Source organism: Ahaetulla prasina, chromosome 1, assembly GCF_028640845.1.
Source record: "Ahaetulla prasina isolate Xishuangbanna chromosome 1, ASM2864084v1, whole genome shotgun sequence".
Classification (NCBI taxonomy): Eukaryota; Metazoa; Chordata; class Lepidosauria; order Squamata; family Colubridae; genus Ahaetulla; species Ahaetulla prasina.
In genome coordinates, this window is record NC_080539.1 from 110,135,681 (window position 1) to 110,162,664 (window position 26,984).

Consider the following 26,984-nt stretch of genomic DNA (forward strand, 5'->3'; position numbering starts at 1 on the left):
ATTGAGTTACACAGAATTCCTATATTTTCAGAGCATCAGTTTCAGATAAACAGAAGACAGTAAAATCTGGTAAGATTAATTGGGAGGAGAACCTGTCTCCTATTTATAAATATCTGTTAGAAACCATGATTTGTGCAAACGAGTCCATTTCTGTGACAGCATAATTATCCAGAAGATGTTGTAAATGTTGTACCTTGATGAACGTATCTTTTCTTTTATGTACACTGAGAGCATATGCACCAAGACAAATTCCTTGTGTGTCCAATCACACTTGGCCAATAAAATTCTATTCTTCTTCTTCTTTACATTATGTAATGTAAATGTTAGTCCATTTCATGCAAAGTGCATTCCATCATGAGTCAATAAATTGAGATTTCACTGTACTAAACTTACGAGTATACCCTACTGCAAGCACAGGGCTGAATAATAATTGAGAAATTATTATTGAAAAAATATTATGACCATTATCCATGCAATTATACAATGGGCATGAAATCCTAAACCAGTGTTGACTGGACAATCTCAGTGACTGCCAGATGAAAAATGGTCCCCATCAGAAAATGCTATTTGCTGCAATCTTCCATGACATCTTGCTGACTTTTGTTAGCTAACAAGACAGCTTTTGTGAGAGAAAACGTGACTGGATCCGAACAGGCACAATTTCTCTGGAACAATTGAATACATCCACAAGATCATCCAAACTCCAGATAACTGCTCCTTGTAAGTAAGAAGCTGCCATTTTTACTACTGGATTATGAGTGGAGTGGCTGGGAATCAGGATGACATCAAGCTCCCACTCTCAGAGCAGTCTTTACTGTCAGACTATATTAGATTGCCTACATATCAAGTGATTTGGTCAATGACCACTGTCATATGCTGTCAGCATATGACAGCAAAACCTCTTGTAAATAACTATTTAAAAGTATGGTTGCTGAATTTAAAAGTTTAAATAAATTGTAAAATTTAATATATTCAGTGTTGTTATTAAATACAGCAAATGACAAAAGATCAAATCTGTGATCTTTTTAATGTCAAAATAGATGCACTCTAGCGACCAAGAGTACTTGAATTTTCAATTAGCATATCTTATGCATTTGATAATTCAAAGATGCTCTAATACGCACATCTATAAATACATTTGTATTTGCTTGTTTATAAATAAGCACAGAGTCATAGAATTGGAAGAGCTATTTAAGACATCCTAATACAATCCAGGTTACCTCATGCTTGACAGATAGCTGCCCTGCCTCTATCCAGTGAAGGAGAATTCACCACTTTACTACTCAGCGATTGGCATCATATATTCATTAAATTCTTGTGGAAGCTGCATACTTTTCAAAGAGTCTGAGTAAGGACATTGACTACTAAATTGTGTTCATTCTTAATAGTGATATGAATGTGATATTTCACTAGGTAGGGAGAAAATTGTAAAAATGCATCAAGAAACATTCCTAGAAACCCAAGAGCCAGGCAATTATCATTACAATTGTATTCTCAAGTCATATGTGCTAATGAAGAAAAACTAATTATGTAGCTTCATAATCAGTAACCTAGTAAGTCTTTTCCCCCAAACCTTCCTTCCAAATAAATGGCTGATTACACTAGAAGCCCATTAATTTTCCCATTTATATATATATTAAAAAAGCACTGCATCCCAGGAAACTGTTCAATCATAAAAGCTTTAATTTTATATTCCATATAGAATTCTGATCTTTACACACTGAATCAGAAGTATTATTTAATTTCATGAAACCACTTTCTGTTAATATTATTTTATTTCACAAGTTTACATTACTGCTTAATGTCAAATAGCTCTGTGTGGCTTACTGTAGGAGAAGAAGTGGCAAAACCTGGGGGCGGAGTCAAAAGAGGAATCGGCCTAGAGTCTCTATATAGCCACAAATGGATAAAGTACAAAAGAGGTGGGTTCTACTTAACTTTACTACCGGTTCGCAACAGGACTGTGCACGTGTGCTTGCTTTGCTTGCTCGCTTTTGTGCATGTGCAGAAGCTTCTGCACATGTGCATCAACTTCCTGATGACATCCGAGTCAGTGGGCAGAGCCTCCCGCTGGTTTTACTACCGGTTGTTGCAAACTGATCCGAACTAGGGGCAACCCACCACTGAAGTACAACCCCTTAACTAGTGACAAAATTGTGCTGACTGTTAGTTAAATAGATTCCTGTGCATAAGCATGAATTAAATCAGTTTTTAATTAGAACATCACATGTGTTCCCAGTCTTTCGTGCCTGACACAAAAATAATTTTAAAAATCATATGAATAAAATCTATATAATAGGTAACATAAAGAGGTAGTAGTCAAGTCTTACTCAACTGATGGTATTGTTGGCAACAGTATGGATATTGTTTGCCACTGCCTTCTTCCAGAATGTATTATGAATTACCACACTGATTTCTTGGTAGTTTCCCATTCAAGTAAAGCCTCACCCACCTCAGCAAATGCTATCTAGAGGCCGACACCCAGTCTTGACAATCAGCCACATAAATAACATATTAGTGTAAACTGTAACGGGGAGAAAAACTTCCAGGATGTTATTTGAAATGTAATTCTTCCTGTGGAAGAAAAGGAAAACCAATAGCTGATCATATAGATATGCATAATGACAACTCCATAAGGTGCTCCAATAATAAGCTTGAAGATAGAACTTCAGATGAATTGAGTATTCTTGAATAAGAAATAACCATTGTTTTCAGGAAACAAAGCAATGGTGGGTGTAGAAATTACTTTGGAGAGACAGAGGATTGGGTAGCTTTGCATTTGCAAGATCAGCAGCAAATATTGTTTGCATGGAAATAAGTGTGCTACCTCCTTCATGTTCGTATTATGTTGGCCAGTCTCTATTATATATGTCTTTTATTTTTATTCGTTGTTTTCACATTTTTGCCAGGGGGAGTTGAAAGCTACCTCATCAGATTGAAGACCTACAGTCATAAATTAATTATTCACCTCTGCTCCACCACTTGTCTAATCTATATTTTTCTAGTAGGATAGATCTCAGCATGTAAACAAACTTACCGCTGAGCAAAGTCAGGTGAAGAAAAGTCCAGTTCATAGAATTACTCAAATTAGCTAGCTATTTTAGAAGAGAGGTGCTTTTTTTATATTGTTCCTTGTTAAAGAGCTACCTCTTGGCATGAAATCAACAATCACCTACACTTCTGTTTGATTCGCAAGGTTACTTAATCAATCAAGTCCCACCCCACAAACACAAAATCCAATTTCTTTTTGAATAAGTGCTTGTGGTTCCTCGGTAAGTGGAGTGCTATACTCTTGCAATTGTCTGGTGAACAGATAGCATGCACCATAAATTAATCCCACTGAAATTGCAGGAGCAGATTTTGGAAGAAGCACATTAGGTACAACCAAGTCTCTGTGTCTGAATGTACAAGGGTGGGATGGGATAAGTCACCACATAATGGATTTTTTTCATCATCATGAAACAAAAGAAGCCACACTGGGGGAAAAAGAGGGCCAAGTGTCATGAACGTATCCTGGAGATAGTCAATAAAGTATGCTTAAAATAAGTTTGCAGTACAATATAAATGGTTTAAATGAATGAACAAATAAAGGTGCTAGTTGTGCAGAAAAACAGTATGACTATATATACAAATGCAACACCAACAGCAGAGAAAGGTTGAGTCTCTAAGTTGCACCGCCCATGATGGAGACTGGTCAAAGTTTGACTTCTGTCCAATGAGTCTGATTCCCCTAACAACCCTTGATGAATTTAACTGTCCTATGAAGAATGACTGCCATTTCAAATTTCCCTTGGAGTCCTCCAGAAACTAAGATGCAATGAAATTTATCTTTAACACCTAGACAGTAGTTTGGGGAAATGAGAAATCTGAAAATCACAATCTGTAAAGGAGGCCAGGAGCCAAGGTGATGAGACCAGGCACAGCTAAAAGATAACTAGAAGACAGGATCAGAGAGAAAGTCAGATGTTGTAGTACCACTACTGCAAAAAAGATGGAGATATGTAATGATATGTATTGCTTTTCTCCATGCACTGGAGTTTGGTTCTACATTAAACTTCCTTTTTCTTCTTTTGTTCTGTATTTTCCTTTTACATTTTATGTAAAACTGTTTCTCTCTAAGCCAGTGATGGCTAACCTTTTCCGGACCGAGTGCCCAAAGTGCGCATGTGTGCACGTGAATGTCTGCATGCACGCATGAACCCCCAAAATGCAATGCGTGCACAGCCTCCACACATGCGTCCCACCCCCCACGTACATGTGTGCCTCCTGCATGTGCCCCATACTCCCACATATGTCCCCCCGCTTGTGCCCTGCCCCCCATGCATGCACAGCAGAGACCCGAACACCAGTTGGCCGGTGGGAGGCGCGCAGCAGAGCTGAACTGGGGCAACGGCTCGCATGCCATCAGAGAGGGCTCTGCATGCCTCCTCTGGCACGCGTGCCATAGGTTCGCCATCACGGCTCTAAGCTATTCTTTACACGTGGTCTTTCAACTAATTTTGTGTTTCTTATTTATTTATTTAAGAACTGTGTACAATAAAAATTAAAATATTAAAGTATTTCAATAAAATATTAAAAGCACAAAAACAGTATATAAAATGTAAAATGGTGCAAGGAATGTTAAAGTTAATGAAAAGGGGTTAGAACTTTCAGGGCACTAAGTAGTCCCATGGTTGTGTGCCCCTCTTGGGTGCACCAGGCAAGGCTGCAGAGCCACATTTTTATGCCTTTCCAGAAGTTCAGAAAAGGTAAAGGCATGCCTCACCTCCAAGGGGAGAATGTTCCACAGAGTGGGAGCAATGTCAGAGAAGTCCATCTTGCTGGACACTGCCAATCCAAATTCTTTGCTTGACAGGGTCTGCAACATACTTTCCCAGACTGACTAGGTGGGCCAGGCTCATGTAACAGAACTATAAAGTGTAAAATATCCTTGTCTGATCGACCACCTAGAAATACCTAAGAGATATTGCCTAGGAACTCTCTTATGTTGTTTTCGTGAGATTGCTAATTGAATTGTGTTGGTCAGTATATCTTGGTAGTTAACAATTATAATGTCAACAAGCATTATAAGAAGCAGGAAGCATGTCAGGATGAAGCCAGTTAGAATTGAAGAATAAGCAAGTACAAAGGCACAAACAGAGTGTGGGACGATCCTGTTGTCTGCACTAAGCTCAAGCGGAACAGAAAGGATCTAACTGAAATTTGAATAAGTGGAGTGAATTTGGAAGGTTCTTCAATGAGAGGCTGCCTTTGTGTGCCTCATCACATGAAAAATATACGTGTCAATCCTATACGGTACACCAAAGTAAGATACCAATGACATCAAAATCAGGATTTCTTTCATTGTAACATCTATCGTAACAGAATCTTTCAGTCTCCACCTCCCCTACTTTATCTTTGGGTGAGTTAGAGAGGGTTTGTCCCAGAGGTGGTATTCAGCCAGTTTCCATCGGTTCGCATGAACCGTTGGTGGAAATTTGGCCAAGGTCGCCAAACCGGTAGCGATGGCTGGCTGGCCATGCCCTCGAAACCAGTCCCTGGTTGCCGCTCGCTTGTCCCACCCACCATGTTCCTAGCTGCCATGTTCTTCGCACATGTGCATCCCATTGCCTTGCAGATCCAATGGGATGTGCATGCGCTAAGAACATGGTGGCAATGGCAACAGCTTTTTCCGTGACCTCTGGTATTTTTTGGCGGCCTGCAGCCTGGGAGGCTACTTTGCCAGCCACTTTTCAGTAGCAGTGGCTGTGGGGGCCACCAAAACTCTGGTCAGTTTGCCTTCCGGACTCTGGACCAGCCGCCGTGGAAGGTAAGTAGCCCGAACAAAGAGGCTGTGGTGGGGAAGGAAGCGGGACTAGGGCCAGGGCTGCTAAAGGAGGGGAAATGGGGGCAACTGGTGAAGGGAGGACGGGGACAGATAGGTGGAAATTCCAAAAATTTTCCTACCTTTCTCTGTGGGCGTGGCTAGGTGGGGGGCATGTGATTAAGTGGACATGGGCGTGAATGACGTCAAATTGGCCATACCTACTCAGTCACATGCCCCCCAACCTAGCCATGCCCATCGAACTGGTAGCAAAAAATTTTGAAACCCACCACTGGTTTGTCCTAGATATTTTCTCACATAATTTTCTTTGCCTGGGCTCAAGCCCCTCTTACCTGAGCATTGCCTTGGTAGTGGCTTTTCCTTATGTTCTGTCCTTCAAGACCATTCTCTTTGCCATTCGCATACCTAATCTCAAATCCTGACTAGAGTCCTGTCTGAAATTTAGGGATTGCAATTAAGTGGGATTAAACATGTTATGTGTAGCTGATGTTGTAATATACATCCAACATGAGTTCATTTCCTCCTTTTTAATTTTTATGAATTCTCTTAAGATTTGGTTAATGTACTCTCTCTATCCCATTCTCTTTCACACAAAGTTTAGTCAGATTTTCTCCTATAGTCTGCTAGAGACTCAACTATTTCTAGCTATGATTATAATTTCTTTCTATTCTATCACCTTTAACTTCTTATTACCATATGAATTATTAGTTGAAAGTAGAAAAATAAAAGTGTTCATGAAAGCTTACCCAAATACACTATTTCTATAGCAATACCGAATTTAATTTTCCAATCATTTCCATTCTAACTGGTAGAAATGCTGAGGTTAAAAAACCCTGCGAACTAATTTATCTGGAACCACAAGCGTCCTTATAGTATCTATCCATGTAACTATCTTCAATATAGCCTGCACTGTTGGATACCAGCTCCATTTTCAATTTTCATTTGTTAGATATATGATCAACCATGTCAAATCTGTAATAGTAATAGAAGTTGGAAAAATAAAATGAAGTCATTTACTTAAAACATTTTGATAGCTATTTGTAAAAAAAAAAACTGGACAGATTTCATGCTCAAAGGCATTTACCTACAAAGTTAACTGGATGCTTTGAGAAGAAAAGTAATTTAATTTCTCAGTTATCTTAACAGAACATCTGCTAAACCAATATCCATGGAAGCTAATATGTTCAAAATTAAATATCCTGCAGGTACCTTATTAGAATACATGCAACACTGAAAGTTAACTGCTAACCACTCCATTATAAATTATTTCTCTAAGAGATATAAAGTAATAAGGGGCCAATGTATCTCTAAGCCTAAATCACTCCAGTACTAAGATGATAGGAAAAATACAATGAGATAAATGCTGAAATGTTGTATTAAAAATGTCTTATCTTTTACATGTTATGAAATAACATGTTTAACTTATTATTATGTACAAATGTACAAACATACATTTGAAATTATGTAATTTCATTGACTCATGGTTGAAAATATAATACAACGTGGCAAAACTGTTACCTTAGATATCTGTAAGGTCTTCTACGCTAATGTTTGTAGACTCTAATATGTGATTTTTCAGTTTCATTTGATAGGAAAAATACAATGAGATAAATGTTGAAATGTTGTATTAAAAATGTCTTATCTTTTACATGTTATGAAATAACATGTTTAACTTATTATTATGTACAAATGTACAAACATACATTTGAAATTACCGTATATACTCGAGTATAAGCCGAGTTTTTCAGCACGTTTTTTGTGCTGAAAAACGTCCCCTCGGCTTATACTCGAGTCTACGTCTTCGGGAACCCCGCACAGGAGGGGGTACCGAACGGACTCCCATGGGAGGGACGGGGAGCGGGCCCGCCGAGGTCTCGCGGGATTTGTCGCCCCCAGGCCGGCCCCTATTCCCGTGTCTGGTGGGCGGACGGCACAAACTTGGCGGGCTGTGCATTGGCGCGGGGAAGCCCTGGTGGTGCAGTGTTCCCGTTCGCCCTGGCCTCCGTCCTCCGATCTCCTGCGCTGGGAGCGAGCGAGCGAGCCAGCGAACGGCTTCGGGCACCGCGGACTTTGGCAAGGAGGAAGGTGGGAGGGAAGCGGAGCTGCCGGCTGTGGGGGGGTTGAGGGGCGTGCAAGAGGAGTGAGCGTGGAAAGGCCTTTTTGTGTGTGTGTGTGTGCGCGCCTGTGTGCCCTAGGGAGGGAAGCGGAGCTGCCGGCTGTGGGGGGGTTGAGGGGCGTGCAAGAGGAGTGAGCGTGGAAAGGCCTTTTTGTGTGTGTGTGCGTGTGTGTGCGCGCCTGTGTGCCCTAGGGAGGGAAGCGGAGCTGCCGGCTGTGTGGGGGGGTTGAGGGGCGTGCAAGAGGAGCGCGCCTCCTCCTCTTCCTCCACGCTCGCTCCTCTTGCACGCCTCAACCCCACCATCCCCCACCCTCTCCGCGCGTGAAGGCCACCTCCTCCCTCTTCCAGGCGGCGGCGGCGGCGGCGGCGGCTCCGAGCGGAGCGCCACAGCCGGCAGCTCCGCTTCCCTCCCACCGGTCCCAGTCCAGCCGAACGGTGAAAGCGACATGCCGAGCGCCGCTCCGCCACCGCTCGCTGGATTGGGACCGCTTGGCTTGGTCCGCGGGCGGGCGGGGAGCCGCCAGCCTTCTGGGCTGAGGGTGGGAGGGTTTCCCCTTGAAAGGGCTGCGGGTTGGAGGAGCTGCCGGGCCCCCAGCTGGCCCGTCCTGTCTCTCTTGCGAGCGAGTTCCTAAGAGCCGCAAGGATACCCAGTTCAAAGCAACCCGCGGGGCTCCTCCGTCCGTGCTCGCCCGGTCTCGTGACGGGGACGGCCGGGCTAACGCCTGGCGTTTGCCGGCTGGAAGCTTAACGCTGGGATGATGAGCCCAAGAGCGGAGCGGCTTTGAATTGCAACCTTGGCTGGAGTTTCGCTTCACCTTCCTGCATCGGTTGGCCTGAGGGCTTCAAGCGAGCCGGGCTGCGTGGGGAAGGCTACCGGTCGACCCAACCAAACCCCTGGCTCTACACGGCTGGGCGGGCGGGAGAAAAGGGGTGGGTAGAAGGGGCTTGTAGGAAGGCTTCAGGCGCCCCGAGCAGAGCTGGAGCCGCCAGGCGGCTTTTCCGATTGCGCTGAAGCTCCCCACATCCCTTCCCCGTGTGCCAGATGTGGAGCCCCTGGCAAGGGCCGCCTGTGGATGATGGGGCTTGAACTCTGCGAGTCTGGAAGATCCAGCCACCGCTCGGGAAACCTCCTCCTCAGCCGAGAAGGCTGGCGGCTCCCCGCCCGCCGCCGCCTGGAAGAGGAGGAGGCGCGCCTCTTGCACGCCTCAACCCCCACAGCCGGCAGCTCCGCCTCCCTAGGCACACAGGTGCGCACACACACGCCTCGTGAGACGCCTTGCTTGCATGTCACACACACGCACCGCTCGCTGGACTGGGACCGTGGGAGGAAGCGGAGCTGCCGCTGTGGCGCCCGCCGAGCCGGAGCCGCCGCCGCCGCCGCCGCCGCCGCCGCCTGGAAGAGGAGGAGGTTTCCCCTTGAAAGGGCTGCGGGTTGAGGAGCTGCCGGGCCCCAGCTGGCCCGTCCTGTCTCTCTTGCGAGCGAGTTCCTAAGAGCCGCAAGGATACCCAGTTCAAAGCAACCCGCTGGGCTCCTCCGTCCGTGCTCGCCCGGTCTCGTGACGGGGACGGCCGGGCTAACGCCTGGCGTTTGCCGGCTGGAAGCTTAACGCGGGGATGATGAGCCCAAGAGCGGAGCGGCTTTGAATTGCAACCTTGGCTGGAGTTTCGGCTTCACCTTCCCTGCATCGGTTGGCCTGAGGGCTTCAAGCGTAGCCGGGCTGCGTGGGGAAGGCTACCGGGTCGACCCAACCAAACCCCTGGCTCTACACGGCTGGGCGGGCGGGGAGAAAAGGGGTGGGTAGAAGGGGGCTTGTAGGAAGGCTTCAGGCGCCCCCCGAGCAGAGCTGGAGCTCCGGCCAGGCGGCTTTTCCGAATGCGTTGAAGCTCCCCCCCCCACATCCCTTCCCCGGTGTGCCAGATGTGGAGCCCCCTGGCAAGGGCCGCCTGTGGATGATGGGGCTTGGAACTCTGCGAGTCTGGAAGATCCAGCTTTCACCGTTCGGGGAAACCTCCTCCTCAGCCGAGAAGGCTGGCGGCTCCCCGCCCGCCGCCGCCGCCGCCTCCCACCGTCCCAGTCCAGCCGAACGGTGAAAGCGGAGCGGCGCCGGCATGTCGCTTTCACCGTTCGGCTGGACTGGGACCGTGGGAGGAAGCGGAGCTGCCGCTGTGGCGCCCGCCGAGCCGGAGCCGCCGCCGCCGCCGCCGCCGCCGCCGCCTGGAAGAGGAGGAGGTGACCTTCACGCTGGAGAGGGTGGGGATGGTGGGGTTGAGGGGCGGCAAGAGGAGCGAGCGTGGAGGAAGAGGAGGAGGCGCGCCTCTTGCACGCCTCAACCCCCACACAGCCGGCAGCTCCGCTTCCTCCCTAGGGCACACAGGTGCGCACACACGCACACACACACAAAAAGGCCTTTCCACGCCACTCCTCTTGCACGCCTCAACCCCCACAGCCGGCAGCTCCGCCTCCCTAGGGCACACAGGCGCACACACACGCACACACACACAAAAAGGCCTTTCCACGCCACTCCTCTTGCACACCTCAACCCCCACAGCCGGCAGCTCCGCTTCCTCCCACCTTCCTCCTTGCCAAAGTCCGCGGTGCCCGGTTGCTCGCTGGCTCGCCGCCGCCTCCCAGCGCAGGAGATCGGAGGACGGAGGCCAGGGCGAACGGGAACAGCCCACGCCCAAGAGGGAAAGGGAGCGAGTGGGTGGGTGGCTGGGACGAGACCCCACCACAAACACACACACACACGCCTCGTGAGACGCCTTGCTTGCATGTCACACACACGCACCGCCGCTGGGAAAAAAAGGATGGATGGATGGATGGAAGTAAGGAAGGAAGGATGGATTGATGGATGGGCGACCGCTTTGAGCGCAACCCTTCTCCCGCAACTAAGGGGGTCAATGTTTTCCCAATCCTAGGGTGTGGGAAACAGTCATTCTTTCTTCCCTCCTAGTCTCTCCCGAGATCGCACTGCAGCGCCCATCATCCCCAGCCGGCAATCTGAGCTCGTGCCATGGCCGGCGTGGAGGGTGTGGTGGTGGTAAAACGGCCAGGAGAAAGCTTTCGCTCTTTTCGAGAGGTCCTCTTGGAAGGCTGCCTTGGAAAGGGAAAGTGGGGAGGGGGCAGAGATTTCTCCTCAAGGTCCCCTTGGAAGGCTGGGTTGGAAAGGGAAAGTGGGAGGGGCAGAGATTTCTTCCTCGGTCCTTCTAGAGTCCTTGAGAAACTGATATCATACAAGGTTAATAAATTATACTCCTCCTCCTCATTGATGAGTTTTTCATCCTGAAATTGATTGAAACAGTGTACCATCATATGCTGCCATAGTATAGTGTTAACAACATCTGTAAAGATGATATATGAGCATGACACTAAGTTTTTTCTATATTTCCCTTTATTGAAAAACTTCCATCATGCTTCTTTCTGAAAACAAAGGTCATTATAATATACCTCATTATATATTTGATTTGATGATATTTCAGTTAATAAATACCATTTAAGGTGTTAAGCTTCTTTTCTTTTTCAGCAGCAAAGTGAATTACAACTTTAAAGAACTTTATTACTTTATATTCATTTATTTTAAGTATAGATTTTAGATTTTTAAACAAATATGTTTAGAGCTTTTATATCTTTCAAGTTATTCAAATTATCCTCAGCAGGTATATAATGGCATCCAATTCCAATATCATGTTGGGGCTTTTGAGCAAGGGAGGAGGAACGTGAGCACCGCCTTTCGCTGGCATTCCGGGATTTCCTTTGTTTAGAGCTGGGAATCCTCCTTCCCCTTTGCACTCCTCCTCCTCCTCTCTCTCTCTCTCTCTCTCTCTCTCACACACACACACACACACACACACACACAGACTTCTAAAGTCGATTGGCACAATGAAAGGCAAAGACCACAATTGTTTTAAGAAAGAAGCTTTAGCAGGAAGGGGGGATGGGAGGGTGTTTTAAGTTTTGGCAAACAGCCAGGCCAACTGGATTGGAGAAGGGCACACAACTGGCCTTAACATTTTAGCTGCTGTCTTTTTCCTCACACTTGGGTTTAATGATATTAGAGACCCTTATTGCCCTGCCAAAAAAAAAAAAAGCCACCCCAACGTCTATGAAAATTAACCTTCTCTGCCAAGAGACACTGTGCAGGGTATTTTCACTATTGGTGTGCATACAGGCTTAGATTTGTGCTGGGTTCTTAGTGCTTAGAGCACTGACCTTCAGAGGCACCCTGGTCCCTTGGAAGCTAAAGGAGGACTCATTTTCATGCTTGCAGTTGTATTGTCAATTTCTGTGAGACAATGTTGTTGAAGTAACTCACTCACTCATTCATTCATTCATTCATTCCTTGTGTGTCCAATCACACTTAGCCAATAAAAATTCTATTCTATTCTATTCTATTCATTCATTCATTCATTCATTTTATTTTGTCAAATACATATTAAATAATTATATAAATATAAGCATGAATTGAATACATAAAAGGAATACAACTAAAGGGAACATTAGGACAGGGACGGTAGGCACGCTGGTGCTCTTATGCACGCCTTACAGACCTCTTAGGAATGGGGTGAGGTCAATACTAGATAGTCTTTGGTTAAGGCTTTGGGGATTTTGGGAAGAGACCACAGAGTCAGGTAGCACATTCCAGGCATTAACAACTCTGTTACTGAAGTCACATTTTCTGCAATCTAGATTGGAGAGGTTCACTTTTAAGTTTGAATCTATTGTGTTCTCGTGTATTGTTGTGGTTGAAGCTGAAGTAGTCATTGATAGGAAGTACATTGTAGCAGATAATTTTATGAGCTATGCTCAGGTCATACCAAAGGCGGCGTAGTTCTAAATTTTCTAAAGCTGGGAATCCTCCTTCCCCCTTTTGCACTTTTATTGTTTTTCGTTCAAATAAATATTCATGTTATTTTACTTGGCTCTATCTTTATTTTTTACATTGACCAGTAGCTGCCTCATTTCCCACCCTCGGCTTATACTCGAGTCAATAGTTTTTCCCAGTTTTTGTGGTAAAAATAGGTGCCTCGGCTTATATTCGGATCGGCTTATACTCGAGTATATACGGTATGTAATTTCATTGACTCATGGTTGAAAATATAATACAACGTGGCAAAACTGTTACCTTAGATATCTGTAAGGTCTTCTACGCTAATGTTTGTAGACTCTAATATGTGATTTTTCAGTTTCATTTTGAAACTGAGTCACTAGCACCATGTAGATAAGGAAAGGAACATTGACATAATTATGTGGACCTACAGATAATCTTAAAAGTATCCTTAAGTTTAATCAGGAACCCTAATCAGAGACATTCGTTTTGAGATAAGCTGAAAATAAAGATTTCCACTGAAGTAGATAGCATGAAATGAAAATACGGAGAGAGAAGAATAAATGTAAGCCTAATATACACAATAAATTAAGTCCATCTAGAGGACATTCAATTTCTTATCTTCCTCTTTTAATTTAATTTTGGTCTGGTTGTTTGAACTGCTAAAAATTCTGAAAAACATGCAGTTAGGCCCTTCATCTCTCTCTTCTACATGGGTGATGGTCTTTTGGACATTTAAAGATCCTGACTTGATAGATGAATATTTTGGAGACATCATTATGCCAGGCCATGTGATGACTCTATAGAATTTTGCAGAAGGCCACAAAAACAACCTATATTCATTCCATCTGTTGACAAAGTGAAATGAACCTTCAGGAGAGATAAAACGAGATACAGGTAGTCCTCAAATTACAATAGTTCATTTAATGACCATTCAAAGTTACAACAGCACTGAAAAAAGTGACTTATGACCGTTTTTCACACTTATGACCATTGCAGCATCTCCATGGCCACATGATCAAAATTCAGATGCTTGGCAACTGGTTCGAATTTATTATAGTTGCAGTGTCCCTGGGTCATGTGATCACCTTTTGCGACCTTCTGACAAGAAAAATCAAGGGGAAAGCCAGATTCACTTAACAACTGCAGTAATTCACTGTGGCAAGAAAAGTTGTAAAATAGGCAAAACTCACTTAACAAATGTATCGCTTAGCAATATAGATTTTGGGTTCAATTGTGATTGTAAGTTGAGGACTACCTGTACCATGTTCTAGGAACAAAGCTCTGGGAACTTAAAAAACAAACAAACGCAACTGATTTTAAAGGATTGTAACCTAAAAAACAGTGATTTCTGTTACAGTTGGAATATTCATCCCTTTATGACCCTTTAACTTCTTTGCAAATTTCATTTCTAAATGAACAGATATAAATATAATTTGTTTTTCTCATGCCACACTAGGAAAGAACACTTTTCCCCCCTAAGTCTCATTCCAGGTCCAGCTATCAAATCAGACTGGTTCTGCATAACTATGGTTATCTCTCTACATCCTTAGTGAAAAGATAAAACCAAACTAGACACGTTTTCAAAGCGCTAGACTTGCAACAATTCAATTACAATTTTATGTCAAACAAAATACCATGTCAAACAAAGTGTAAAGATGTTAACTGTAGAGGCACTAAAATTATCTCATGCTAAAACAACACATATATAATACAATTGCTTTTGGATGACAACACATCATATTCTTTAAAACAGTCAGATAACTGAAATACTTTCATAGATCAAAGGAATACTGTATATTTTTCTGTTTTGAGCAGATTTTCTATTTGCTGGTGCATTCCTTTCTCACTAGTACTATCTGTCTAAACCAGTTTGTATATAAGTTTGAATTTGCAAATTATTTCAATTCTTTCAAGTCTCCATAATAGACTTGTTACATTAGCTAGTAAAATCACCAGAGCACCAAGTATTAAAAAAATATAAGAATATAGTAAGAATACTCAATTTTGTATTTTATTTATTTTATTTATTTATTTTATTTAATTTTTATACCGCCCTTCTCCCGAAGGACTCAGGGCGGTGTACAGGCAAAAGTAAAAACAAACAAACGCAACTGATTTTAAAGGATTGTAACCTAAAAAACAGTGATTTCTGTTACAGTTGGAATATTCATCCCTTTATGACCCTTTAACTTCTTTGCAAATTTCATTTCTAAATGAACAGATATAAATATAATTTGTTTTTCTCACGCCACACTAGGAAAGAACACTTTTCCCCCCTAAGTCTCATTCCAGGTCCAGCTATCAAATCAGACTGGATCTGCATAACTATGGTTATCTCTCTACATCCTTAGTGAAAAGATAAAACCAAACTAGACACGTTTTCAAAGCGCTAGACTTGCAACAATTCAATTACAATTTTATGTCAAACAAAATACCATGTCAAACAAAGTGTAAAGATGTTAACTGTAGAGGCACTAAAATTATCTCATGCTAAAACAACACATATATAATACAATTGCTTTTGGATGACAACACATCATATTCTTTAAAACAGTCAGATAACTGAAATACTTTCATAGATCAAAGGAATGCTGTATATTTTTCTGTTTTGAGCAGATTTTCTATTTGCTGGTGCATTCCTTTCTCACTAGTACTATCTGTCTAAACCAGTTTGTATATAAGTTTGAATTTGCAAATTATTTCAATTCTTTCAAGTCTCCATAATAGACTTGTTACATTAGCTAGTAAAATCACTAGAGCACCAAGTATTAAAAAAAATATAAGAATATAGTAAGAATACTCAATTTTGTATTTTATTTATTTTATTTATTTATTTTATTTAATTTTTATACCGCCCTTCTCCCGAAGGACTCAGGGCGGTGTACAGGCAAAAGTAAAAACAACACAATATACAGATTAAAATACCATTTAAAAACTTATTAAATTAGCCTGAGATTAAAAATTTTCCATACTAAAAACCCCATTCAAAATTAATAAAATTTCCCCTTAAAACTAATTTAAGCCAGCCCTGCTGAAAAAGGCAGTAATTTGTGCTTGTAAAAGAAATACCCTAAACTCTGTGTGTTTGGGGGAAAGAGGAGGAGGAGGAAGAGGAAGAGGAGGAAGAAAGATATTCTGTACAGAGTTTCTTAACTTGAAGGAGAGAAATCTAGACTCAAAAATAAGAAAGAAAAGGAAAATATTTCAATTTAAATTAACTCATTTAGGTCCTGGATCTATTAAGACTGCTTTTTTGAAAGTGTTGTGCACCCTTGGCATTTATGTAGCCATTCTTAGCTGTGACATTCAACATTCAAAATTCACCAGCCTTGATGATTCTTAAGGTCTGCCCTTACCTATTTTATACCTTGGATTCATTCCAAAAAGCTGCTGCCATCTGCAGCTGCCCTCTGATCCTGGGAAAAAGCACATCTGCTTTAAAGAGTTGCAGTCAGAGGCTACCTTCATGCATCTGTGCTCTTGAAAGCACTTCCTGAAGCTTATATAGTATTGCTCTTGATTTCCAGGGCAAAGTTTAATGTGATGCTAAAGCAAAAGGACATATTTTATTTAACCTTGTACTCAGGGATATCACAACCAATATTCCTCCTCTGCCGGTATTTCTACCTCACCTTATTTCAAGGTGATAATTGAAAAATTAAAATTTCATGCAAACATTCCGTGCTACTTAGTGTTCTTTGAAGCAAGGACACCAGATGCACTTCCAGTGACCTAAGAGACTGTGAATCTGAAGTAAATTACAGTTTAATTTCTAAAAAAGAAAGTAATCAACCTCTATAAGAAAGCATATAATATAATTTTTCTTGCCAACATAATATTATTTAAAAGCGTCTGCGTAATAGCATGAGCTCTATGTAATTTGTACTCCCAACAGAAAATATTCCATACATAAGGCAGCTTTTCTAAAACGTAACTTTTGTCCTTTTTGTTACCTGGCAACTGCTCGTAATAATTTTGATAAGCTGTGAAAACCGTGCTATCATGGGGAAGACATTAACCATGACACAATGGCCCAAAATGTCCAAAGTCCGCTGTCAAACTTCACATTATTTATCTATCTCAGGTTCTAATGCAAGGAGAGCAACTCACTGGCAGGAGCTGCTAATCTCATCGTTCTGAATACCCCATTATTGTTATCAAGCTCTTTGACTTTGGTAAAGAGCTACTGTAAAAGTGTCACAACCTTTGTGACATGGGAGGAGGAGAAAGAACCATTAGTAATTTTTCTCACACGGAATAGAGCAATAGCTCGGAAAATGCTATCTTGATCAGGCAAGTAATGACAGAAAATCATTTGCAGATAAGCAAGAGGAAAATAAGACTCATAACTACTTCCTTCTCAGGTGAAATAGCTTTTCCTAGGGAAGAAAGGTATATTTTACATACAGAGAAAATAATATATTCCCAGCTGGGCAATTATTAAGCTATATTTTTAACATATGGATTCCTAAAATTACTTTGCGGAAGATTCTCTCTCATGCTTTACAATCTGAACTGTGTCCCTGGTGTAACATAAGAATGGTCCAAAGTTTCCCCAAGGTCACATTTTATTCGCTGTTTACAGTTAATTCACAGCAATAGCCTTTTCAAACAAGGTTCAATATTCTTTTTCTTGTGCGAAGAATTTCCCACGAGCGCATTTAACTATGCTATCATATTTATTTTCAGGGAACCATTCAAATAATGAGGGGGGGGGGGAACCCAAACAAACCAAAACAGTGGGGCAACCTTAAATCTCATTTGATCATTCAAGACTACTTGAACTTTCTGGTAAAGAAAACAGTGAACAAGTTGTTTTTAGAGTGTGTGATCTTCAATGATGCTCATGTAGAATACTGTAATCAAATATATCACATGGTCAGGAGTGTCAGGCTGAATAAGAGTACGTGTGTTGGCTGTGAACTTTAAGAACTATGTCTCTTATTATTCATAAGTCAAAATCTTTTTCCCCCCCTATCTGTTATCTGTTTAGGTTCTTAGGCAAGTATACAGAGTTACTTCAAAGAAACATAGTTAATAGATGTCAGCCAATTCTGTGAAAGTATCCATCAATTTGTCTACATTCCAAATATTTCTGATAATTCAAAGTGATTAAACTTATACTTCAGTCTTGTTTAAAAAATGGAACAGATTTACAACTTTCATCTAACAATTTATTCTCAAAAAGTTGGTGATCTGCAGTTGGGCCATAGTCCTTTTTCTGTGATTACTATCACAAGCTGATTCAATGCTTACAACTTTCTATGACTTGGGATGTATTAGTAGCAGCATTTGGGACACATGATGTGGATATATCACAGCAGCTTCAAACCTATCCTAGATAAGTGTGACACAGGAGACTATTGAAATGAATACCACATAGTAGGGAATTTCTACCCAGTTCATTGCAAATCTCAGAGTTTGAAGGCATTAAATTAAATAAATAAATAAATAAAATCACAACAGAATCAATAGTAATGGGGAAATAAGAAGCTCCTCAAATTCACTTAGACATGGGACTAGAAAACAGTATTTCATGCTAATTGAATTAAATCTTATAAAATCTAACTGAGTCTGTTTTCACATCAAACTTTCAGACTTTTTATTTGTGAAAGTATTTTTCAGAAAATGTGCAGTTGCTAGTAATTCTTTTTTTTTTCCAAGCCAGAAGCAAAGGATATGGCTCTTTAAGTACCTCTCGATTCCCTGCAGGAACCACAATCAATTAATGCTGTATCTAGTGTTTCTTTCATACTGCTACACAGGCAAGATTCTAGACAATATATATTGTTTTAGAATCATTGCCCATTGTGTGGGCACCACATGAAAGCTGTGGCTTCCCATGCTGGCAGCTTCAGAGATTCGCACTGTTTGTATGCATTAATTTACCACACAAATCAGTTCTTTATACCATACCATCATTTCCCTCCCTCCCACCCCCTCACACACTCACTTTCCAGTAGACGAAGATTTTTCCATATCAGACAGAAAATCATTTGATTTCTGAAAGCCAATTCCAATAAAAGCTTTAAAATATCTTCTATACAACGGTATATGTCATACATGGCCTTAAAGATGGAGATGGATCAGAATGAAGCAATTGCTGGTTTATTTCATTTCCTATGATTAAAAATAGTAGTGATTCTTTGTCATCTTTGTCAACTCTTCTCTAATGATCTGGTGAAAAATTAGGTGACCCGAAGGCCAATTTAAATGTAACAAGGTAAACAGAAAAAGAACAAATTCTAAGTAGTTTTGAAGCAATTCACAAATTCCACTGAACAGTAATAGAAACAAAAGCAGGGAAAATGGGTTCCAAAGTAAAGGCAACATGTTTATTGTTTAAATGGTTTGGCAAAAAACAATTTAAAGTATAATCAAAATTTTTAATAAACATTTCTTCATCTGTAATCCCCTTCACAAAGGACTTAATCCAAAATATGCTGGGCCACCAATAGACATTTTTTCAGGCACTATGAATCCATCTCTCCTGTTTTGCATATCAGTGTATATCTTCTCCACATAGTCTGAGTAAGAATAGATGGATCAGTCTATTTTCAAACTCTTATCACTTTTGTTTGTGTCCAACCTTGTCTGTTCTATCCTTTTAATGAACAGTATAAGTATTATTAAACCATTATATTTTGCCTCAAAATATGTATTATATATTTTTCTCAAAAATGCATTTCTGATTAATCTTGATAACTTCCTATAAAACTTTGAAAATTTTGTCAAAACATTTGGCCAGCAAAGCAGTACTACTAACTAAAACTGTTGCTTTTCTTCTTTACATTATTTGTAAACCATCACAATCTCAGGACATCAGGGTAAAACAAATCAAAGATACACAAATAACAAAATAATAAAAATACAACAAAATTATTTGAATGGAGGAACACTATAGTCCCATCAGTAATATCTGAAAAACTGTAGAAAAAGGACAGCTTTTGATTTTTCTAAATTCAAGGATGCAAAGTACCTTTTGAACCTTCGAGCTGATATACTGGGATTCATTCAAGTCCCATGAGCCTCACAAGAGGGGACTCCCATAAAGCCTTCTTGAATTAGACCACAGAATTAATTGCAGCAAAACAGTGCCTAATGTAACATATAGCTGTGCCATAAAGAGCTTTATAGTAAACTAGGCAATTTATGACCTATTGGGTCATTGTTTCAGAGATATTACCTTACCTAAGCAGAGAAACAGAATGATTACAGGCAAACAAAAATAAGTGGGAGTGGGAGGCAACTTCTGCATTCATATTGGCTTCCCCATTGAATTCCCTCTCTCCCTTGTTCCATCTATCCTTCCTTCCTTCCTTCCTTCCTTCCTTCCTTCCTTCCTTCCTTCCATCCATCCATCCATCCATCCATCCATCCATCCACATTTATAGGAAAGCAAGATTTCTCAGATAACTATTGCTAGATCTGTATGAATACACAATTGACTTCAAGTCCTCCATAGGCTTGGACATTTTCTCAGTACAACCACCTCACAGTACTGTGGGGAAAAGAAAATGGAGCACCATGATTAGGGGACTAGAAGTTAAAACATGCGAAGAACAGTTGCAGGAATTGCGTATGTCTAGTTTAATGAAAAGAAGGACTAGGGGATCCAATATCTAAGGGTTGCCATAAAGAAGAGAGGGTCAACCTATTCTCCAAAGCACCAGAAGAAAGGATAAGAAACAATAGATAGAAACTAATTAAGAAGAAAAGCAACCTAGAACTAAGGAGATATCTCCTAACAGTGAGAACAATTAATCAACGGAACAGCTTACTTCCAGAAAACCAGGAGGGTTTTAAGAGAAGATTGGACAACCATTTGTCTAAAATAGTATAGAATTTCCTGCTTGAGCTAGGGCTTGGACTAGAAAACCTTCACCCCTTCCAACCCTATTATTATATGTTCTATGCCAGTGGTAGTCAACCTGGTCCCTACCGCCCACTAGTGGGTGTTCCAGCTTTCATGGTGGGTGGTAAGGGTTTTGTCCAATACTGAAGCACTTTCTTTTTTTTTTAATTTAATTGACTTTTTAAAAAAATCATAGCATTATTTAAAAACATCTTCATTATGTTTTCATAAAATTCCCCGTGACAATTTAAATTTCTGAAAATATACTATTTGTATCGCCTACGCATGTTTAGTTCACGTTACGTAAGTGAAACTAAATGGCGCTATAGTGCGACCGCAAACAAAAGAGCCTCGTCCCAGAATATCTTGCGCATCTCCCCCCACACCACCCAGCTGTAAGACAAGCAGAGCTGGTAGCCGGCGCCCCTCCCCAAACCCAATCCACGATGCACGAGAGGCATGCGCAGACGACAATACATGGCACATTACTGTGGAACCGGTGGGCGGTTAGAAAATTTTACTACTAACAGAGATACAAAAGTGGGTGGTAGGTATAAAAGGTTGACTACCCCTGTTCTATGCTTTTGGTAGGAAGAGTTCTACTTCACAAGCCTCCCTTCTGACTCTGTTATTCTGTTATGTTAAACTATGAACACCACCTTATTCAGAATAAAGATGGCATAAAAATAATACATACAAAGATGGGTTTTTTCTACTCTTGACCAAGATGTGTGTTCAGTAAGAAGTAAAGTTGCTGAAATCACTTAAAGGATAAACAAAATACTTCAATCCTTCTATATATTGTTAAAAAGGAAACAAAATTACAAAACAGTTGCCAATGCCAGTTATCTTGTCCTTTCTTCACTAATTAGCAAAACTATTTTGAATATGCGCGCGTCTATACCAAATCCACAACTCAATGAACAAGAAAAAAAGCAATAATATGATCATATTTAAAAGCATCTGACCAAGTTATGGTATTCCCAAGTATGAAATTAGCATTATAAGATTAGTCTTTGGAAATCTTAGCCCATTCACTATCCTCATTAAAAGTTGTCCTCCTAGGTTTATATTTTATACTGATATAAATTTTATATTGTCAGTGATTTAAGACATGCACTACTGAGGCAACCCTGATATTCCTCATTTCCAAGATTACTAAAGAAATGACCAGATTTTAAGTATGTAAGAGCAAATGTCTTTAGAACAGGAGAGGTAAACATCAGATGATTTAGCCTATCAGGCAGTGAATTACCTTTGATAGGTCTCCAGCTTCCAAGTAGAAGCAGATAACAAATATGTTCCATGTAACCCAGAGGATTAGCCAGACAGCATACTGTAGAGAAGGAAAAGAAAATCATACATTATTATTTTTAAATATTGTTTAGGCTGAAATGATTCTGAAACAACAAAAATGAAAATGCTGGCACAGGCATGCATACACAGTCATTTTGTTACGTGAAAGAGGTTTACTTACCTTCCCAAATAAAGATAAAATGAGCGGCACCTTTCATTTCACATTTACTCAATATAATAATATGATAGAGTGCTAGTCCTCAATCAATGACAATTTATTCAACAACCATTCAAATATAGAGCAATGTAATACAACTCGTACCTATGCCTGGTTCCTGAAGCTATGGCCAAAATAATGTTCCCATGGTCACTTGATGAAAATTTGGGCACTTGGCAGCCCGCTGACACAACTGCAGGGGCACTTCAACTCCTGCCACTTGCATGTCTTTCCCCATCTCTGCTCTTTTGGCCATTCTGCACAGTGGCACTCCTGGGGGGACAGAGATGGTACTGGGGTTAATTGACCCCTTCCCTGAGCCTCTACTTCAACTCAAGCACTGCTGATGCCACCACCACCATGAAGAGGGTCACCTCAAGGCCCATACTGTGGCCAACCACCCCAATGCCACATTGCAAAGCACTAACCGCCCTGTCATCCATAGGTCCTGCTGTCCCCACCGTACCTTCACCATCTTCATCCTCCTGTTGCTAACTAGGCATATCCAGCCTGATCCTATGCAAGACAGCTGGCTGTACCAGACCTCCTTCCTAAGGACAATCATGTTTTTCCAAACAACCTGCGATCTTCTCACAATGCTTCAGAGATTGTTGAAGGCTCTGGGCTTTTACTTCAGCATCACATATATTTCATTGTATCTGTTTATCTGACTTATTTATTTGATTCAATATAAACACAGCTTGACTCGAACTATCTCTGGGCAGTTCACAATATAAAGCTTAATGAAAAACTTTCTACAAAATAAGAGGGGTTATATGCACTCTATGCAACATAACAAAAAGAAAACACAAACAACAAGGGGTCCCATCCATTGGCTCAAGGCCTGGAAGAACAACCAAGTCAGCAACCCCATTTCAAGGCTGGAAAGCCTGCAGGCTGGGAGCCACATGGATTTCAGGGCAGCAACACAACAGAGAAAGCATGTTTTGAGGGTTCCACTATATACTCCTATTTAATCTAAGGGATTCAAAGTGTCCCCATTTGTCAATACATACTGGCTGGGCAGAAGCTATGGGAGATACATGATTCTTAAGATAACCTGACCTTATGCCATGCAGGACTTCATAGGTAATTTATCAGCATCTTGAATCAGGCCAAGCTTAGTGGGAACCAGTGCAGCTCATGGAACAGAAGTGTCATTTTAGTATGCCCATCACTGCCCATGCCACCACATTCTGGACCAGTTGAAACTTTTGAGTGATGGGGCGTGGCCATGACCGTGGTGGGGTAAGGACCTTTCCTTCACTTCACAGGGCTTATTAATGAAGATTTATGAGAATTTATGCCGTTTGGAATGCACTGTTATGGACGAAAGTTAATAAATCATGAACTGAAAGTATTAACAGCCCAGCAGATTGAATTTAAAACTGGTAGGTCATTTGAAACGGCTTGAATTAAGGAGTTTCTACAGCGTGGATTGACCGAGCCGGCAGACAGGATAAGTTGGAATAAATTACTGTGTTCTGTTTTTTCAAAATTAACTATCTTGTTCTGTGTTAAAAAAATTTTATTCTACTGCTGAGGCTAAGTGAAGGACTGAATTTGATAATGAGAAGATTTTTTTTGAGCCTTCCGAAGTTCAGCCAAGAATAATTTATCTGCTTTGCTGTCGTGGAGGAAAAATGGCGCTGATTAATGTTAGCTGTGAAGTTTTGTGTTTCTTTGTGGAGTAATAAATCATGAACTGAAAGTGTTAACAGCCCAGCAGATTGAATTTAAAACTGGTAGGTCATCTGAAACGGCTTGAATTAAGGAGTTTCTACAGCGTGGGTTGACCGAAGCCGGCAGACAAGATAAGTTGGAATAAATTGCTGTGTTTTGTTTTTCCAAAATTAACTATCTTGTTCTGTGTTAAAAAATTTTTTTCTATTGCTGAGGCTAAGTGAAGGACTGAATTTGATAATGAGAAGATTATTTTTTTTTTGAGCCTTCCGGAAGTTCAGCCAAGAAGAATTTAATTGAAGAGAAGAGAAACTGATTTTTTATTGGATTGTTTGGTAGTAAGAGGATTTTACTGAGCTAATTTTTTCTTTATTTTTTTTTCTCTGGAGAGCAAATTAATAGCTTGTTTATATTACAAAAAAAAAAAAAAAGGATTTTGCTTCGTTTAAGTTGGTTTGTCTTCCTTTCTGCTTTGCTGACGTGGAGGAAAAATGGCGCTGATTAATGTTAGCTGTGAAGTTTTGTGTTTCTTTGTGGAGTATCCTTGAACTTGAGAGATAACAGTGCAAATAAGCCGCTTCGCTTCAATTAAAAGACAGTCGTCCTTTGATCTTCACTAAGACCCTCTGTAAAATTGGTTTGGAATCCTAGTTTGGGAAATTTTTTGGTTTTTTTCAAAATGACTCAACAACTTTCAGAAACGCAGCAACTTGCTGCAGCTTTAAATAAAATTGGGGAAAAAATAGCAGGACTATCAGAACGTATAGATAATTTGACATTGAAACTGACATCTGAAATGCAGAATTTAAAGCAAGAGATGAATGAAAACTTTGCAAAACAAAAGAGGAAATGATAATGATTAAAGATGAAATGGAGCAGATGCATGTGCATGAAGTAAAAGTAGATCGGCAAATTGGTAAAATATTTTATAAAATGAGCAGCAAGATAAGAGAATCTGTCTTTTGGAAGAAGACATGAGGAAATATAATTTAGTTATCAGAGGAATCTCAGAAGAAAAGGAGGATAAATTGAAACAGCGGGTTCTGAAATGGATTAATGATTTGCATACGCAACTTACGCTCACAATAGCAGACCTGGCAAGTGTTTTTAGAATTGGATACAGAAGGCAAAATGGTTCTAACAGGAATGTGCTTGTCAGGTTCGCAAATCTTGGTGATAAGTTGGAAGTTATGGCCAAGGTGAGAGAGTTGGGAGATGCTTTGAAGTTGAAGGAAGACTATTCAAGTCTTCCCGGATATATCAAGAGAAGAAAGGGCATGGAGATTTTTTTTAAAACCAATCACAAAAGTTTTGAGGGATAATGGAATTAAATACAATTGGAGGCCACCACAACAATTGAAATTTTTTTATAAAGGAAGGATGCGTACAATCACCCCAGATATAGATGCATTATTATATTTACGGGAGCTTGGACTGATTGAGATGGAGGATTTAATGGAGATAAAAGATCAAATGCTTCAGATGGGTGGAACATACGTGGAAACATCAATCCCAGAAGAAGAAAAAGGGGCTATTGGAGGGCAAGACTCCAAAGGGTTAAAGAGGAAAGAAATATCACCTGTGTTGGTTGAACAGAAGAAGAGTCGTGAGGATACAGTAAGAGAAGAAGCAGATAAGAGTCTTGGAAAATACGAAGCTGAATGCGGGTCATCGCTATCTTTTTTTTTGAGTGATGAATTTAAATAGACAGCCCGAAAGAAGTGGCCCGGGCATTGGCACGTCCCCTCTCCCCCATTCTCTTTATAGAGGCGAAATCGATGAGGATGTGGGGGAAGAAGATTGTTTGTACTTTATTGTTTGTTTTGTTTTTTGTTTTTTTTCTGTTTTCTTATTGTTGTTTATATGTTAAATATGGTAGTTTAATGTCGGGTGGTGGGCACAGAAAGGAAGATGCGGGGATAGGATTAAAAAATTTATATTTTAAATGGGAGTTATAAAAATAATGTCATGGAATGTGAAGGGTACAGGGAACCAGATTAAAAGAAGAAGATTGGAGCTTAAGATTAAAAGGGATTTGCCAGACATTTTATTTTTACAAGAAACCCATCAGAAATCTGAAGATTCAAATAGAATGTATATAAAAGGTATGCAAATATATGAAAAGCATTTGGATCTTCAAAAGCTAGAGGAGTTGCAACACTGATATCAGATAGGGTGTACTTTGAAAACATAAGGTAATTTTGGATGAAGATGGAAGATATGTAATAATTGTTGGAAATCTTAATGAGGAAAAAGTGACACTTGTTAATTTATATTTACCGAATGAAAACAAAGAGAATTTCTTGAAAAATAACAAAATTTTGGAGAATGAAAGTGTAGGAAAGTAATTGTGGCTGGGGATTTTAATTAATCAGAGATAAAATAGATAGTACTAATCCCACCCGCTGTGGAGGAGCAAATAAAATGGGGATTTTAAATATGTGGATGCTTCAAATGGCGTGGTTGATGTGGAGAGAGGTTAAAGGAATTGAGAGAGTATACACTTTTTTCTAAGATATATAATACATATTCTAGAATTGATTATATTTTTCTTTCTAAAGATTTGTTGAATAATGTGGATAAGGTAGATGTGGGAATTTAAAGATTCTGATCATGCAGAAGTTATGGTGGACTTAGATTTTAATTTTGAGAAAAAGAAGCTATTGGAGATATGATGAGAAACTGTATAAAATGAAAAGGATAAAAAATGGATACTTAAAAAACTGGAGGAAAGTTGGAGATTAAATGATAACGGGGAGGTTAAATTTGAAATTGTTTGGGATGCGATGAAAGCGGTGTTTAGAGGGGAGAGTATTAAATTATCAAGTAGGAAATATAAAAATTATAAAATTAAAATGGAAAGAGATAAAAATCAGATTAAAGAATTGGAAAATCAATTTTTGCTTACTAAAGAAAAAAAAATTCTTCAGGAGCTTAATATGTTAAGAAATAAAATGATAGAAGAAGATACAGAGTTAGTAAAAAGAAATTTGAGATTTTTAAATAGGAATTTTTTTGAATTTAGTAATAGAAATTCTAAATTATTGGCAAAGATGGCGAAAGATAAAAGAGAGAAGAGAGAAATTGGAGTTTTGATAGATGATAGAGGTATAAGATGTTATAAAAAATTAGAGAAATGTGAAGTGGTTAGAAATTTTTTTCAG

At 40.5% G+C, this 26,984-nt stretch overlaps 1 protein-coding gene across 1 annotated transcript in view; it reads right to left on the reverse strand.

Annotated features, from left to right (window-relative positions):
• Positions 1-26,984, reverse strand: part of NKAIN2 (sodium/potassium transporting ATPase interacting 2) — a 642,901-nt gene that overhangs the window by 280,949 nt on the left and 334,968 nt on the right. The window contains exon 3 of the mRNA XM_058172453.1: positions 21,880-21,960. Coding sequence (XP_058028436.1) covers positions 21,880-21,960 — 81 coding nt within the window. The remainder of the gene's footprint in view (positions 1-21,879; positions 21,961-26,984) is intronic.